Source organism: Lissotriton vulgaris, chromosome 11 (genome assembly GCF_964263255.1).
Source record: "Lissotriton vulgaris chromosome 11, aLisVul1.2, whole genome shotgun sequence".
NCBI lineage: Eukaryota > Metazoa > Chordata > Amphibia > Caudata > Salamandridae > Lissotriton > Lissotriton vulgaris.
Genome location: NC_141699.1, coordinates 262,340,657 through 262,357,266, shown reverse-complemented (window position 1 = coordinate 262,357,266; position 16,610 = coordinate 262,340,657). Strand labels below are relative to the sequence as shown.

The 16,610-nt window shown below is 44.8% G+C and overlaps 1 protein-coding gene across 1 annotated transcript in view; it reads right to left on the bottom strand.

Annotated features, from left to right (window-relative positions):
* Positions 1–2,331: 2,331 nt before the first annotated feature.
* Positions 2,332–16,610, bottom strand: part of SF3A1 (splicing factor 3a subunit 1) — a 213,310-nt gene continuing 199,031 nt past the window's right edge. The window contains exons 14-16 of the mRNA XM_086943206.1: positions 11,996–12,097; positions 11,041–11,112; positions 2,332–3,686 (exon numbers count right to left, since the gene is read on the bottom strand). Of these exons, the coding sequence (XP_086799332.1) occupies positions 3,585–3,686; positions 11,041–11,112; positions 11,996–12,097 (276 nt within the window). The 3' untranslated portion in view covers positions 2,332–3,584. The remainder of the gene's footprint in view (positions 3,687–11,040; positions 11,113–11,995; positions 12,098–16,610) is intronic.

Here is a 16,610-nt window from a genome sequence, read left to right as displayed (position 1 = left end):
ATATGTTGGAAGAATCCAGATGCAATTCAGTTCATGTTTAGAAGTGTGCTTGCAAGGACTCAGCCATTTTTATGGTGTTCCCCGACCTCTGGTTTAACTTCCTTGGGTCTTAGTCTTTGTGTTCTGCAGAAACCTTATCTCCTCCGACACAGAACCCTGCCTCTACTTTTCTAACTTCCAGTCCTGCCATGTCAGCCGCCATCTAGTTTACCTAAATAGATTGTCTCTACTGGCCAAATTCCTAATCGACATAGACCATGAAAAACAAGCCTACGATTTATGGTGTCTTGGCAGGCAGAACATGTATACTGGATGTTAGTAGTTTCTATGGCAATTCACACAAAATGAGAAGTTTGCGCTCATTACTGAAGTACCTCAGCATTACACAATGATATAGATATAGATATATATATAGTATCAACCCTGATCTTGTCTTCGGGGTATACACACCTTCATTAAAAAAAGACTAGTGCTGAAGGTGCCATTATTATTGGTTAATACCTGAATGAGAGAAGTGAGCTGAGTTTACTGATGAAGTTATGCCAAGCTTTGAGTTTTCAATTTAGAGTCAATTCAGCAGTCTGCCTGAAAAGCATTATCGTACCTGGTGTCCGAATATAAAAGAAACATCACTACGAAGGAATACTTACAATTCTGTCTGTTTAATAGGAGTGTATCACTTACCATTACCATACCAGCTACAAATAACTTCTTGTTTATATTTTCCGGGTCTCATTTCCTGATATTCCTATTTCTATTCTCAACCACATTCACTTCTGGCCACATCAATCCTCTGCTCTTGTATACAGTCAGACTCAATGGTACCAGAAGGTGGGCCCAAATGAGCCGCCAGGGCTGGACTGGGAACCCCAAGAAGGCAATTTTGTTGGACCAGCCCCCAGGGTTTGCAAGTGTGAAGCACAGCTGTTTTTGTTACAGAGGGCAAATATTGCAGCAAAACGGCCCTAGTAACAAAACCATCCCCCACCCTTCCAGCCTCTTGTGGAAACGCCCGATGTCCGCTACAGCCAGTCGGGCCCTGGAGTCACCTCTGGTGAAGACATCAGACCTGACAACAGAAATGATTTAGGAAACAAACTTCTGGAACCAACCACTAGATGGCAGAATTATGCAAAACATATGAATCTAGAAGAGATTTCATGCTTCAAATCCAACTTATACCAATATTGGGTCAGCCACATCCAGGAGATCATCAGCATACACAAGCAAAAACAACAATAGACGGACAGAATGCAGAATAACGTCATATATTCACCACAGTACAGAGATCTGGGCCTAAATCCATCGTTTTTTGCGCACCATGCCATTCCAGTTTGAACCCAGCCATATGCAAATCAGTCTGGACTCTGTGCCCATTGGGAACAGTCCAGCCCAAACTGCCTTGCCAGGTACTCCCTGGACTGGAAACAAGCATCCAAGGACCGGTTTCGGGGTTTCACCCCTCTTCAGGCAGGATGGCTTGACTCCAGTGGCATGAAAAGCACGGGACCCACATCTGGGCATACTCGTCCCACTCGGGGTGGCAAAAACGACAACTGAGGGACTGAATGCAGAAAAATGTCATACATTTACCCCAGTACAGAGATCTACGCCTAAATCCATTGTGTTTTTGCTCATCATGCCATTCCAGTCTGAACCCAGCCATATGCAAATCAGGCTTGACCCTGTTCCCATTAGGGACAGTCCAGCACGAACTGCCAGGCCAGGTCCTCCCTGGACTGGAAACAAGCATCCTAGGACCGGTTTCGGGGTTTCACCCCTCTTCAGGCAGGAGAGCTGGACTCCAGTGGCATGGAGAGCATGGGACCCACATCTGGGCATACCTGTCCCACTCTGGGTCACAAATGCAAAAACAATAGTTGATGGACAGAATGCATAACAATGTAATACATTCACCCCAGTACAGAGATCTGGGCCTAAATCTTCTGTTTTTTTGCTCAACATGGCACCTCAGTCCAGACTAGAAGCACCCTGTGTGACCGAAAGGCTCTAGCACTAGGAGCATGAGGAGGGCAGACAAGGGGCAACCTCCTGCCTTGGGTCCACAACCAAGGTTGGGGTGCCAGTCACTCTAAAACGACTTGTCTCAAACCAGTGAAATATCTTAAAAACTGAACAGATAAGGGATTGCATCAGACGCAGGTGACAGAATGTGTTAAATATGTATTATTGAGATTAATGTGCATTAAAATGAGGTCCAGAGTACTTTAGGAATATTGATACCATCTCTTTTAAAAATAATCGGTTTTAATGCATGGAATACAACAAACAGAAGAGACCGAGCTAAAGGAAATAAAAGTATCAACATTATTTTCTTTCAGTAAAGCCTGACATCCATTTCTTTATTCATTTTTTCATGTTATTTCGGCAAAACAGAATTTTTTTTAACATGAAAAACTTTCACCTTTCCCATCCATACATAACCAGCCAGAACTCGTATTATCTATGGTTTGTTCAATGATTTCTCAAGTCTAGTTAGCTAGTTTTCAGAGGGTCCAAAAGGTTTTCACTAAAGGATCCTGCTGCCGCAGTGCTCTTGCTTTGAATGTCAGAAAGAAATAGCAATCAAATCACTATTAAAGTGTTTTACAAAAGCAAACTAAAAGACCTGTAGAACAAGATAAAATAGTTAAACATTTCAAGCAGAAAATATTGTACAAATGTAGATTTAAAACTATGCTAGCGTATCAAAATTTGTACGAAAAGAGAGACTCCAGATTAAAGTAATGGTCAAGAATTGCAATTTTGTAATGCAGCTTTTCAAATTGCAAATGTTGTGGGAACAGGAATATATCCAAATCATGAAATATAGCCCCAAATATGCAAAAACAAACATCCTGCTACAGGGTCCATGTTTTCATCAATATATACTTGTTTCAATACAATGGCAGAAATGCAGACGACTTCAACAGCAACTAACTAGTTCTTGAACTCTACCATTTCGAACATGGTAATAAGTTAATTCAAGAATCTTCCAACAAAGTAGACTACTGATTACATAAAACAAATTCTACCCAATTAGAAGCATATGCAAGACAGAAGCATCCTGATTGCATTAAAAAGAACATATGCGAGACAGAAGCACCCTGATTGCATTAAACAGAACAAGGTGTCAGCCAGAACACAAATCTGTTACCAAACAGGAATTAATAATACACACAAAGTCAAAATAAAATTAAACAGATATTAATGTGTAACTCAGTTGTGGAAACACTAGAAAACCAATTTACTTCTATCTCGTCATTATGATAGAGCAAGCCAGCAGGATTTGAGCTTACCCGCCACTCTGATTTAAGTCAAGCACCACACGAGCCCGGTGACAATGGACCTGTGGCACGGAATGGAGAAAGAAAGGATGCAAGACAATGGTGCCAGGGTACTTTGGAGAAAGAAGTACAGTCCTTATATCCAGATTGCACTCAACGAGGGAGCAAAAGATGGCTGTCATTTTAAAGTTTAACCACAAAGTGGGAATGGCCCTGTTGAGAGAAATGGCATCTGTGGTACAGCCTGGGTTGCATCCTATCACTGCTGTTGGGATAGCATCAGATTGGTTCTGTTCTCTACTTCTTCCTGCCACCTCTCTCCTTCAAGGCAAGATGAATGACTGATCCGTTTACCATGTTGTAGAAAGCCAAAGAATTTGAATCTTTGATGAAAATGCCCTACAAAAACAAACAACAATGTGAGAGGCATAAAGAAATGCATACATGGGCAGTAAAAGTACAGGAAAGCTATGCATACAACACCCTGTTCCAAGACCAGACTGAGGTAAAGTAAATGTTACTAACATGTAATAATGGTTCTCCAGCATAAGTATTACAGATAGGCCATAATGCTGATAGGGAATATCAGAAGAGTTGATGGAGGGGTTTGGAAACCCCGTTTTTGCTATTTAAACAACATTCACTCTATATCACAAACTCTATGAAAGCTCAAACTGTAGGTTCAACTTAGCTCTCTTTTTGAGGCAGTGTATAATGGTGGTATCTTCTAATTTTAAGGACGGAACAGCCTTCGTGAGCACAAAAGTCAATCATGAGGACATGTTTAGTCACAAGTAACCACCCTGCGCTTGGTTAACCAACTCTAGATAAAGCCATCTGAGCTGAGTGATTTACACTTCAAGATGCAATTCTCTGAAAACTTTACTCCGAACGGAACCCTCACCTACCGACCACCTGGATGGCAAACTACCTTTATGAACCTTATCACATAACTCGACCTTCCGCTCACTATTGACTCCAGAGCTTCCATTCTCCTCCGTGGTCTCAACTTTCACCTGTAAGACCACAACGACCCCTGCTCCACAGCACTCCTCGAAAGCTTGAGCAAGATCGGACTCACCCAGCTTGTCTCAGAAGCAACCCACCACAGACACACACTGGACCCCTTCATCATATGGAACAGTATCAAACACAACTCCATCAAACTGCTCACATTGCCTGGCTACTCCATCATCCACTTACAAATCAACACACCTCAAGTCAACACCCCTACTAGGTTCAGCATGCCAAGGCGCAGCAGGGGAAAAATCACAGAAGCAGACTGTCTCAGTGCACTCAGCACAGATCAACCTAGCCCCACAGACGACCTCAACAAGGACATCAACAACTGCGAGGACTCCCTCACACATATCAAACCCAACAAGAATAGTAGATCAAACAAGCAGGGCAGCTGGTACACAGAAGACCTCAGAGACACCAAACACTCAAAAAAGCTAGAATGAAAATGGAGAGCCAGCCACAAGACCACAGCAGAACTACCTAAAAGGTTGTACTCATTGCTATCATCAGCAAATAAGAGACACCAAGAAAAGGCACACGTAGACCCATTTGAAGGAAGCTTCAACAGCTGTAAGGAAATCTTCTTGATCATCAAGTATTTCACCTCGCCCTCAGCCACTGTCAACATCACTGCCTCCCAACAACTCTGCGACAAATCTATCAAACTTCTTCCACAGCAAAATCACAAACATCTACAGCAACGTTGCACACCAACACCACCCCAGAGAACTCATTGCTAACCTACCAATCAACACAGCCACCTGACCAAACGGACAAACCTCACCAGAAATGACACAGCAGCAATCATGCCCTCAGGGGCCCCAACGGACCCATGACCCACCACATCTACAACCTGGGAACATCATAATCAGCACCGCCATGACCCACATCATCAACACCTCTATCACACCTGCCACTTTGCGGATGAATAGAAACCAGGAGAAATCAACCTTCTCCCAAAGAAGCCAACAGACAGTCCAACTCAACTGAGCAACCTCCGACCCATCTCCATGCTCCCCTATCCAGTCAAAGTGACTGACAAGGCAGTCAACCAGCAACTCACAGCCCACCTCAAACTTCACCATGTTTTAGACCACACACAACCAGGATTCAGAAAGAACCACAGGACGGAAATAGCACTCATTGCGGCCACAAACAATATTTGAATCACCCTGGATCAAGGAGAAACTGCGGCCCTCATCCTGCTCGACCGGTCTGCAGCCTCCAATACAGTCTCGCACAACACGCTCATTGTAAGACTCCATGAGATTAGCATATAAGTATCTGCTCTCACTAGGATCCATTCCTGCCTCATGGGAAGAACCCAAAGGGTCAGGGTGGCACCCTTCACAGCAGAGGATAATAAACTGATGTGCAGTGTCCCACAGGGATCGTCCCTCAGCCCCTCCCTTTTGAACATATACAGTAAACAAAATACTCCAAATAACAAGTTACTTTTCTTCTGTAACACTCTGCTGGGTACTCCAAGTGCAGATTTTTCACTTTTAGAATACACCCAGGCATCATCAGTCTGGATCCAGACATTTTCTCAGCACTGCTCTTGTGTACCACTAAGTGGCATTGTGCAGCTCCACCTTGACTTGATTTTGCACCAGAAGTGATGTAGCGGAGGTACATTTAAGATCCACCCCTGTACGTGGACATCAGTGCCTTGATTGACTTTTTCTGCACCCTTCGACATGGATCACAATGCAATTTGAGTTACCAGTGTGCATAGCTCCAATTTGAGACCTTTTTAGATGGTAAAAAGTAAACACTCTACAGATAGGGGAGGTTAGAGGGCAATGAGGAATCTTCAGTTAGAGTATCCACCAGAGGGAGCTTTACTGATTCCTCACCTTTTAAGTAGATAGTTTGACCGGTCAATGGACGCTGGAAGAGTGATGGATTGTACAATGTAAAAAGAAGTCACTACTTTCAGCAAGAAGGCTGCCTGGCACCTCCAGCTGAGCTTATCGGTCCTGGAGTTTAAAGATCCAGCTAAGTTGTTCATGATCAGGGAGATGCTTGATGCATCACCAACTCCGGAGGCGCAGAGCCCTGTTTGTTGTAGTACCACATGGCGGTTGTGTTGTCTGAGAGCACCCGCTTCTCTTTGATGGACGGATGGATGGCAGAAAAACGTTCAGCTTCAGGCAAATGGTCCACAACTCGAACAGACCGATATAGAACCTGGAGTCTGCCACAGACCAGAGTCCTCTGATATCTACCTCCACATATAACACCCCCCAGCCAAGTAATTACATCTGTCACAATTGTCAGTTGTGGTTGTGGCAGGATGTGAAGTCTGGCCCGGTTGCAGTCAAGAAGCTATTTCTTGCGGTCTTCTCTGAAACTTGAATCAGACACGTTTCCTTGGTGCTCGACCCACTGAGACTTCAGATTTCACTGCTGAACTCTCATTTGCCACATGGCACAGCTCACAAGCAGGATGCTAGAGGAAAACCGGTAAGGAGGCCAAAGATTCACTCTCACAAAGACCCAGGACAGAGGCTGAAATATAAGGATCCTAATCTGAATATTCTAGACTATTCGTGATAGAGGGAAGGCCCTGAGCTACACTATATCCAAGACCACTCCTATGAAAGGAAGACTGCAAAGAAGTTCTGTTGTTGATTGAGAAACCCAACATCAGGAGTTCGTGCTGTCCCAAGGTGATACCCGATTGACTGTGGCAACTACCGCCATCACTTGTGTGAACATCCGAAGGGCACTGGTAAAGCTGGAGGGAGAACAGCAAATTTAAAATGATTCTGGCATACCTTGACCCACAGATATTGTCCGTGGAACTGCAGAAATACGAAATACGACATATGAGATGTGAAAATACCAGCAGGTCCAAGGACACAATCCTGTCGCATGGATCCAGGACAGACAGAACCAGGGCCAGTGTGAGGATGTTTAATCTGTCCGTCAGGAAGATCACATTCAGAGGGCGAAGATCTAAAATAGGACAGAAGCCTCCATCCTTCTTAGGTAGGAGAAAATAACAAGAGCAACAACCCACCCTATTTTTGAGACCAAAACCCTCTTGATGACTCTGCTGGAAAGTAGAGCTTGCACCTCTTGCAGGAGGATGAAAAGGTACTCTAAGAGCCGATGTGGGAGGAAACTGCTGTTGGTCGGAATGGAAGGGCATAACTCTGGTGTACGCTGTGGAGGACCCATCTGTTAGAGGTGATGGATTGCCACCCTAGGAGAAAGAGTTCGATCCTGCCTCCCACTGGGCATATATACACTGATAAGGACAAACTAAAGCTGTTTGGCAGCTGATGCCTCAAGGGATAGTACCTGGGAAAAATAGGTGCTCTTGGGAACCTGTAGGCACCTGCTTGATCCCTATCCCCAACTATCAAAGGCCACAAGTGACTGCCGTTAGGGAAGAGGGTCCTGCCACTGCCTGTAAACCAACCTGCTTTAGTAGCTGTGAAAAGCCTGAAACCGGTGAGAAAATTGTGCTAGAGGAGAAGCCTAAGGAACGTCTTGTGGCCCAGCTCTCCTTAAAATGGCCGGTTTCAGAATTAGCTTTTTCGACGAATAGGCAGGATCCATCAAAAGGTATGTCCATAAGAGATTCCTGCACATCCTCAAAACCCTATGGAATGAATCAATGCATGGCAACAGAGCACCACACTGGTGTCATCTTCGTGCCCCAAGCAACTGGACATATGAAGGCTAGAAAGTATGACTTCTATGGCTGCATCTGATCCATCCTTAATTGATTGAGCCAGGGAGGATGAACAAAATTGGATGATTTGGGATGGGTGGCTACCCACCTGCAGGAATAATCACAACCCCCATCAAGGTGAACGGTCAAAGTCACTAAATTAACCGGAGCTCACCCCCCTGGTAGCTATGGCACAGAGCAAATCGGCTCAACTTAGGTGAATGTGTAAAGTATTTAAGCAGTACCAAAACAGTAATAAAGTCAAAATGCAAAACAATAAAAATCCCAAACCGAAATGGAAAAACATAGTAAAAGTTAATAAATAAAATAACACCAAAATGACAAAAATCCAGTAAGAGGAACCGACCACAGATCTGAATTTGTAAAGTTTTAAAGTAGAAGTAGTCAGCCATTCCAAGTGTACCAGGTCTACGCGTGATGAGTTGCTCCGGCCCAGGTTTTTTCTTTAAATTCTGGTAATTGTAGTCATGTTTATTCCATTTTAAAACAGGACTACATGTTCTAGAATTCAAAGAAAAAATTTGGACTGGACTAGCACATCACACATGGATCTGGGAAACTTAACAGCTATAAGTAGCTCCAAAAAGCACAAAGTGACAATCATAGTTAATGGTCATGGTCACTACAGACATGGACCTAGGTACAATTTGGGGCTGACCACAACAGAATGCGGGTCAGATACACTAACCAGATTCGTCATGGTCAAAGATTTAACCTTTTGACTTAATCCTTTAAGTCCCAATCCACCACAAAAGTACACTTCTAAAGACCCACCTCCGCAGGATTTCAAGGTCCACTAGTTTATCGTTCTCTACACTGGTGGGTTTCCCCAGTTGATAATACATTGTATTTGCCTTTATCATTATTAGGGCGCATGGTAATTAGTTTGGCTCTCCTATTCTTTTCAGGTTGCTACCATCACTTAGTTGTCTCGATAATGACCCAGATATATAATTTCTAATTGGGTCGAAACGCAGACAAATGAACTGGTGGACTGGTCGGATTGACCATGATATTTACACTGTACTCTTATTTTGAGTCTTGCCAATAGTATAGCACTTTATCAGCCCATAGAGACAAATGTACATATATGTTGCATATATTTTTGTAAAGTACCAACGCACATCATCTTCAGTGATGTCACTTTTCACTCCTACCATCTAGTGTTGGGCGTGGACGTCTGCAAGTTGCTTTTCTCTGTAGTAGTTTCGAGTCACAAGGTACATCATAACTCCCCCCTTAGCCAAAAATGCACAAGGACAACACCTCCAACTCTGGTTTTCCCCCAGTGGGTAATGATAATGGAGGGCAGTGAACTAAAACATAATGCATTTGCTGTGCACTGCAGAGGGACAAACAGTGGAAAACATCTTGTATGATTGCTCGCTTCTGGGGAGGAGAGACGGCACATGTGTATCTAAAGCGCTACACACACTGAATAAATGGTTCCAGGGCACAGAACATTTTCCATTTTTAACAGCGTAGTATGTGTTACGCTAGATACAAATGTTCTGAATAGTCTATAAAGCAGTACCTCCCCTAATAGGTGGTTAATGACTGGATAATAGAGACGTCTGAAACACATTTCTTAGGACTGTTTGTCCAACTGAAGCCTTCCGATGGGCTCGGAAGGCCACACAATAATATTTGGTAAATGTGTCGTTTTCACCAGGTAGCCGCCCTACATAGGTCTGGCATAGAAATCTTCCTTAAGCAGACCATGGTATTTGTCTTCGTTCGAGTGGAATGCATTCTAGGCACCTAATAAAACTTATACTTAGCCTTAGGACAGCAACTTGTACATGTTCGACAATCCATCTCCCAATACCACCCCTGGAAAAAGGGTATCCGTATGAGATTTTGAAAAAGCAACAAAGAAAGGATGTAGTTCTTTCAATGCAGTACATCAGTACTCCTTTGACAGCACGTGTGCGTAATGTCCTTATTGCCACAGCCTCTGAATGTAGGAAGAAAATGGGCAACTCAGTCTGGTTTACAGAAAAAGGGAAATAGACTTATGGAAGAGATATTTGGTTTGTTATAAAAGCCACTACCCCTATGCACCCGACTATAAAAGGTCCTCTGATGTTAGTGCTTGCATCTCACAGATTCTCCTGAGAGAGGCAATACCAACCAGGAAGACTACCTTCCAAGACAAGAACTGCATGTCACATGTAAGGACTTGAAAGGAGGACCCTTCAGTCTTGTTATGACTATTCTCAAAATCCAGGCTGGCACAGCAGGAGTTTAGAAGAATTGCCCCTTTATGAATGCCTTGACTGCAGGTATTCTAAAGCGAGATCAATGTTCTTGGGTTTGCCTGGAGGTTTATGCCATGTGTAAAAGACAGAAGATAATGTCTTACAGAGAATCTTTTATCCGTTTTTCTTAACAGTGATGGACAAATCTTTTCCACTAGTTATGAAACAGGCAAGTCTGGTAGATTTACGTGCCTCACACAGGGTTTGCATACAGTTCTCTGGAAGTTGCAGGTAACCAAACCTTTGGATCTCAGGTGCCGAACTGCTAGACTCAACTGCCTGAATTCCAAGTATCTGAGCTGTACCTGTCGCTGTGTGAATAAACCCGGTCTTAGTGTAAGCTTTTTGTAAGGATGTACAGGCATTTCCAGCACCATCAAGAACCACACCTGTCTCGAGACAGAGGAGACAAAACAGTAAACAAATACCTCTGACCAATTAATCCATATTGCATTACCAAGGAACTGTGGGTACCTGGAGGCAAAGTTTTAGGTTTTGCATTGTGGCGGACAGATAGACTGTGGGTGTGCCCCATCTGTGAAAGTAACTCTGAAGTACTTGGGGTTAATTTCCCATTCAGAAACTTCTAATGCGTCCTGCGCAACAGGTTTGCAAACTGATGTCCACCCCAGCAGGTGCTGCAGAACCAGCAAAATCCGAGACAATGCCAAATGTTTTGGCCAAGTGCCAACAGCTGAGGAAAGAGAGGAGGTATTAAATTAAATGTAGGCCACAGCATTAAAAACATTCTTTAAAAACTTACTTCGTATTGAAGTTTCTGTTTTCCAGCAGGCATTCCAGTTGCTTCATGTATCTTAACCTTAATAACAGACACCTACGAAGGACATATAAACATAAGTATGTCAAAGAGAAACTGGCAGAGAGAAACATCAAGACAAGAAAGCCTCTTAAGAAAAGGTAATCCCAAGAATTCCTGGGGAAGCAACCCTGCAGAAACCAAGGAGAGGACCACTCAGAAAACGGACTCTTGGAAGTGCAGTGGGAAATAAAGTGGTGACCCGGGGGAGCTGCGAGGTGGCGAGCCACAAACTCGCAACCAGGGGGAGCCGCGAGCTGGCAACCAGGCGGTGCGCCAACTGGTGATCTGGGGTAGTGAAAATGCTGGGTTGTGTGGGAGTACAAAAGCTAAAAGTCTGCGGGAGAAGAGATCACCACCCAGGGTAAAAAAGGAACTTTGAAATTGAGAAAGAAATCTTAAACCTGGGTGAGAAATTAACCTTTGAGTCGAAGATGGAAGTGACCGACAGACCTCGGGAGTAAATAAATTCAGACTAGGGAGAAAAGGGTTTGATCAAATTATGCAAAGCATCCATAAGTGTATGGATGCTTTGGAGAGGGCATCAAGAGAAGGATTGGGTAAGCTCAGACTGGTCAGTGAGCAGATGACACTAGCACCTTTGGATAAGCAAAGGTAAAAGAAGGAATGAGAGGAGAGGGAAACCTCATGCACAATTGCAGGAAAAACGTTGAAACTGCAGCATGGAAAGAATGAGATTTCAATCTAATTTACATCAATGGGAAGTCCCCCTCTACATAACAGTACCAGTCTACCTACAACTCACCCAAACTGTGCTTTTCAATTTGATATGCCTTAATATCCATGATAACACAAGCATTGCTAAATAAAACACATACCTTCACCTCCAAATTAAAAAAATATATATAGCTGGCTGGCAGCATACACAGAAATTACACACCTGGTCTGTGAGTGGGAGAGTAAACATAAGTCCCTGTCCACCTAGTTTCCATTCTGTCTTATCTTGCATGTTAGGAACTTGGACTTTGACTGTAACTGGACCCTATAAAGGAACAAGAGAGATACATGAATTACAAATGAGCAAATAATTAACAGAACTAAACTTCTCATGCCAAAATAGGAGCTTATTACTAGAAAAGTGACCCAACCTGGGATGTCTCAATTATTATACAAAATCCAAGATGCAACAGACCTGCGGATCAGTGTTCATGTGAGGTCTCCATGTTAAAGACAAGATCTTAATCCCACCAAGCAGGATTCAGATCTGTGTATCTGGTTTGTACCTCACTTTAATGAGATGCAAATAACAGTAACCACCTTCTCCCACATTGGTGATATTTCAAATGAGGTTAAGCACACAATGTCTAAGACTAGAGGGTGTGCTAATGCAAGTGTACTGCCAAATCAAAGTATACCATTCCCCAAGGCGTGAGAAAGTATTCTGGTTTCATTTTGAATATATCTTAACAGTGAATATGGGTCTTTTTCCCGCATACCATTACCCCAAATGCGGTCACAACGCGGTCGTAACAATGATCACGTTGTAACAACGCATACCATTACTCTGCAAGTCATAATAACAACTTGTGGAGGGGGGCGCTGGATGTTGGAATAGTACAATTTACTATTCCAACTACAGTCTGTGCGGACTGTAGGGAAGGTGTTGGATTTTAAATCCACTTGCGGGGTAATGGCATGTGTTGTCACAATGCGGTCGTGACACCATGCTGGGTGACAGTCGTTTACCCATAACAGCAGAGGGGTATGTGGTAAAGTGTGGGTACTCGAAAACATTTTTGCACGGGCCAATAAGCTTGGTCTGTGATCTGACTAAGGGCCGCATTGATGCCAGAGGGGTGGTAGTTAAGGGGGCACTGTTAGTACTGTGGTTTTTGGGGAAGTGAAGCATATACATCTAGTGGCTCAATTGCACAATGTGAAATCAGAAAACCCGGGATTAATCTCCGCTTCCCCACTTTACCAAATTGTGTGATCCTAGGCAATTGATTTAGTTCACTTTCCCTCCTATTTCTTCAATATCACATATTAGAGAACCTGGACTATGGGGGAGGAGTCTGGTAGTTTTCTGGTTTGAGGGTGAGGCGGGGGTAGTTTTGTGGGCTGGGGATTGGGTCGGGTAGTTTTCTGGGCTGGATGCTTTGGGGCTATTTTTCAGGGCTGTGGGTTCGGGCTAGTTTTCAGGGATGGGGGGCGGGGTAGGGGTAGTTTTCAGGGCTGTGGGAGTGTTTGGGTCTTTTTTTTAATTAGGAGTTATGTATTAGGCCTCAGGGTAGGGGAGGGTAATGGGTAGTCCGGGTACTTTTTAGGGGAGGGGACGGCAGTTTTTAGGGCTGGGTTGGGCAGGGACAGGGTTTTAGTCATCGGGGAAGGCATAGCATGGGAGTTGGGAGGGGGTAAGATTATTTACACCTCAGGCGGGGAGGAATGTACCTTAGAGCAGTGGGGAGGGGGGATGGTGACCTTAGCCACACATGCCCCTTTACCATACATGCTTTTACTACAATAATTTGCGGTAAAGGAATCCGCAGTTAAGGAATGCGTGGTAAAGGAATGAGTGGTTAAGACGCAGTCGTAATTCAGACCACGTTGGGCAAATCGTGGTTGCATTATACAACCATTTTTCTGCTACCATACACCAATCCATGTCTCTCTTCCACTCCAGGAGAATTGGTGTTGTTTCGGCCCCCCAAAGACGAGCTATGTTACGCTTTGCAATCATCAAACCTAGAGTTAACCCAGGTTTGATCGGCTTATCCTAAGTCTCTCACACATTAAACATACACTACTTGAGCTAGAGCATTAGATTCTCACCACAAATCCCATTCATGCACAGCACCACTGTGTCCCAATAGGATTGAACTTTGGGACAAGCCCAAATTATGTGGTAGAATGACCCTTCCTGCACACGTCTGTGACATAACCGATCTACTCTTTTGCCCATTTTTACGATCACGCTACAAGAGATGTGGGCCCTATGTAGTATTATAAGCTGGACCAATTGGAACAGAGTCCTGATGGGCACATCCCTAGGTGATGCCAAGGCTTCTCACCAATCGGCTTCGTGCATTCCCGTAAGCGTTTAAGAGTATCATGTGAATTGTATCTACGTTTGATATGTCAGCGATATCGCCCTGCGAGTAATATGTTCATCTAGGAGTCTATTTTCTAATGACGATGATTCTGGGAGGACCGCTTCGTGGGCCAGTGCGCTTGCAGGGCGTGGTGAATCGCAAATAACGGAAAGTCTCAGTGAGAGCTAGGACGTAGGACTTTTGTAAGTCCGCAGAGGGTATCATCTCTGACCCGGAATAAAAGACTCCCACCCTTGAGAGCTCCAACAGGTCCCATTTGTCGAAGCCCTGTCTTGTGCCCATTGTACCTAGAAGCTCGGAGTTCACAATGGTGTCGCCTGAGTAATTCTATTTCTCCATCTCAGCTTGGTGAGTGTCGAGGGCCAAATTTGGACTGTCATTACCACCAGTCCCTCCAAGGTGAGGCGACGCACTTAGTGTACAGTGCTCTGAGATGCCCCTTTAGTTGGGGAACCAGACGGTCCATCAGGTAAGAAGGTTCAGTCAATGGTTGATTACCCTGCTGGTTGATAGTTGTCAACTGCGCCTCTCTGTAGTAGGTTTGGATATCAGGCAAGGTTATCCCTCCATCATACCAACCGCAAGTCCGCTTACTAAGGGCGATTCGTGGGGAGCCTCCATCCCTTAACATGGTTCTGATCTCACTCTGTAAGGCTTTAAAATAGGTATCTGGCACATGGAACGGAGTGTTTTGGAATATGTAGAGGTGTTGCGTCCCCTTGTTTGAGACTCTAGCCAACTCGGTCACCTGGTCTTTATATTTCTGTTTGAGGCTTAAGGTGTGTTGCACGTCATCACTATCATTCCCTATCAGTTGTGCCTCTTAAGTCTGGAATATTGTGTCAACTGTCGGCCTTATATCGCAATACAAAGTAAGAAGAAAACCGATTAAGCACAACAAAGCAACCCATAACCCTCTCATGCCCTCCCCCTTTAGAACAACCCTGCTCCCTGCATTCCTGATTGACTGACCCAGAACTGCCCGCCACCCAACTCAGCAGAGTGCCTGCCGTCCCACCCCCACAAAGAAGACTAAGGAGACTGTGAACCTACGTCGTACCAAGCCCCCCTCCCCACAGTGGTCGCACTGTTACACCACTGAACCAGTTAGGATAATAATACAACATCAGTAAACAAACAGGCGTCGGAGCACGAGGCAGCAATCTCTTCGAGCCAACAAGGGCTACATCAAACCAAATACGGTGTAGGCCCCCACCCCACCATAGAGGTCTCGGGCCTCTCACTCAAAAGTGTGTCACTGCTACTTCTTAGGACTTTCAAGAAAAGGATATCTCCCAATGTATCGAGCACAGGTCTTGGTTGTTAGTTCTCCTGGTGAGTTATTGAGAGGACTTCCACCCGTACAGTGTCCTTTGTGAAATGTCCACCAGGTGCCGTCAACCACCCTCTCCGCCTCTCATGCCGCACCCTGCGGTTATGGCCGCTGACTGTTCGCCATCCCTCAAGCCATTCCCATGCCGCTTCCAGTGTATCAGAAATAGGCCTTACTCTCGGACTCAATTTGCAACTTTGCTGGGAAAAGCATTGAGTATTTCACTTTCCCTCAGTGTCTTTTTGAATGTCAGAAAGCTATGTCTCGGCCCATGTGCTTCAAGGGTACAGTCTGGAAAAAAGGCATCTTGGGAATTATCGTAGAGCACTGGTGGAGCAGTGCAGGCTGGTTGTAGCACCCGGTCACGGAAGTTAAAGAGGTGGGAGTGGATAGGCCTCGGTGGGGCACCCAGATGGGGTCGACAACTCGGCACCTGGTTTGCTCTCTCCAATGAGAAGAACTTAGAGAGACCGCGGGCCGGCAGTGCTTGAGAATGAGGTACTCTATGAATAAATCTGTGGCTGGCCCTTCCACCCGGGATTCCTAGAATGCGGAAATTGTTGCGCCTTGCCCTGCCCTCATAATCAGAGTCTAGCTTCCAGGTTTTTATTCGCCGCCTGAAGCTCGTCGATATGAACATTAAGGGTCTTGGTGTCTCCAAATAGAGTCGCCGCTGAGCCTCCACTTCCTTTACTGTTGCCCTCATATTACCATGGTCCGCTTGCATCAGCAAAACCACCACTGTGACAGTGTCTATGCACACCTCCAATGATGTTCGGATCTCTTGTATAGCAGCCATAATATCAAGGAGGGATAGTGTGTCCCCTCCGGATGCCTGAGGGGTCATGGTGGATAAGTGATCACGGGACTCTCTTGAGCCTTCGATCCTTTAGGTAGTGCAGATGTATTCAGTTTGGTGTGTTCCCTTCATGTTTTTTCAGCCCGTCATGTTGTTGGGACCACTAGAGTGGGCTTGGTGGAGGGCTGGCGATAAAAGCATGAATCCCAGCCTCTCGCTGCTAGGTCTTGGTCAGCGCTCCCCCACTGATGTGACCATGCATACCCGGCGACAGCGCGGTCTATGCTGTTGCAGTTTGGTAGTTTTCTAT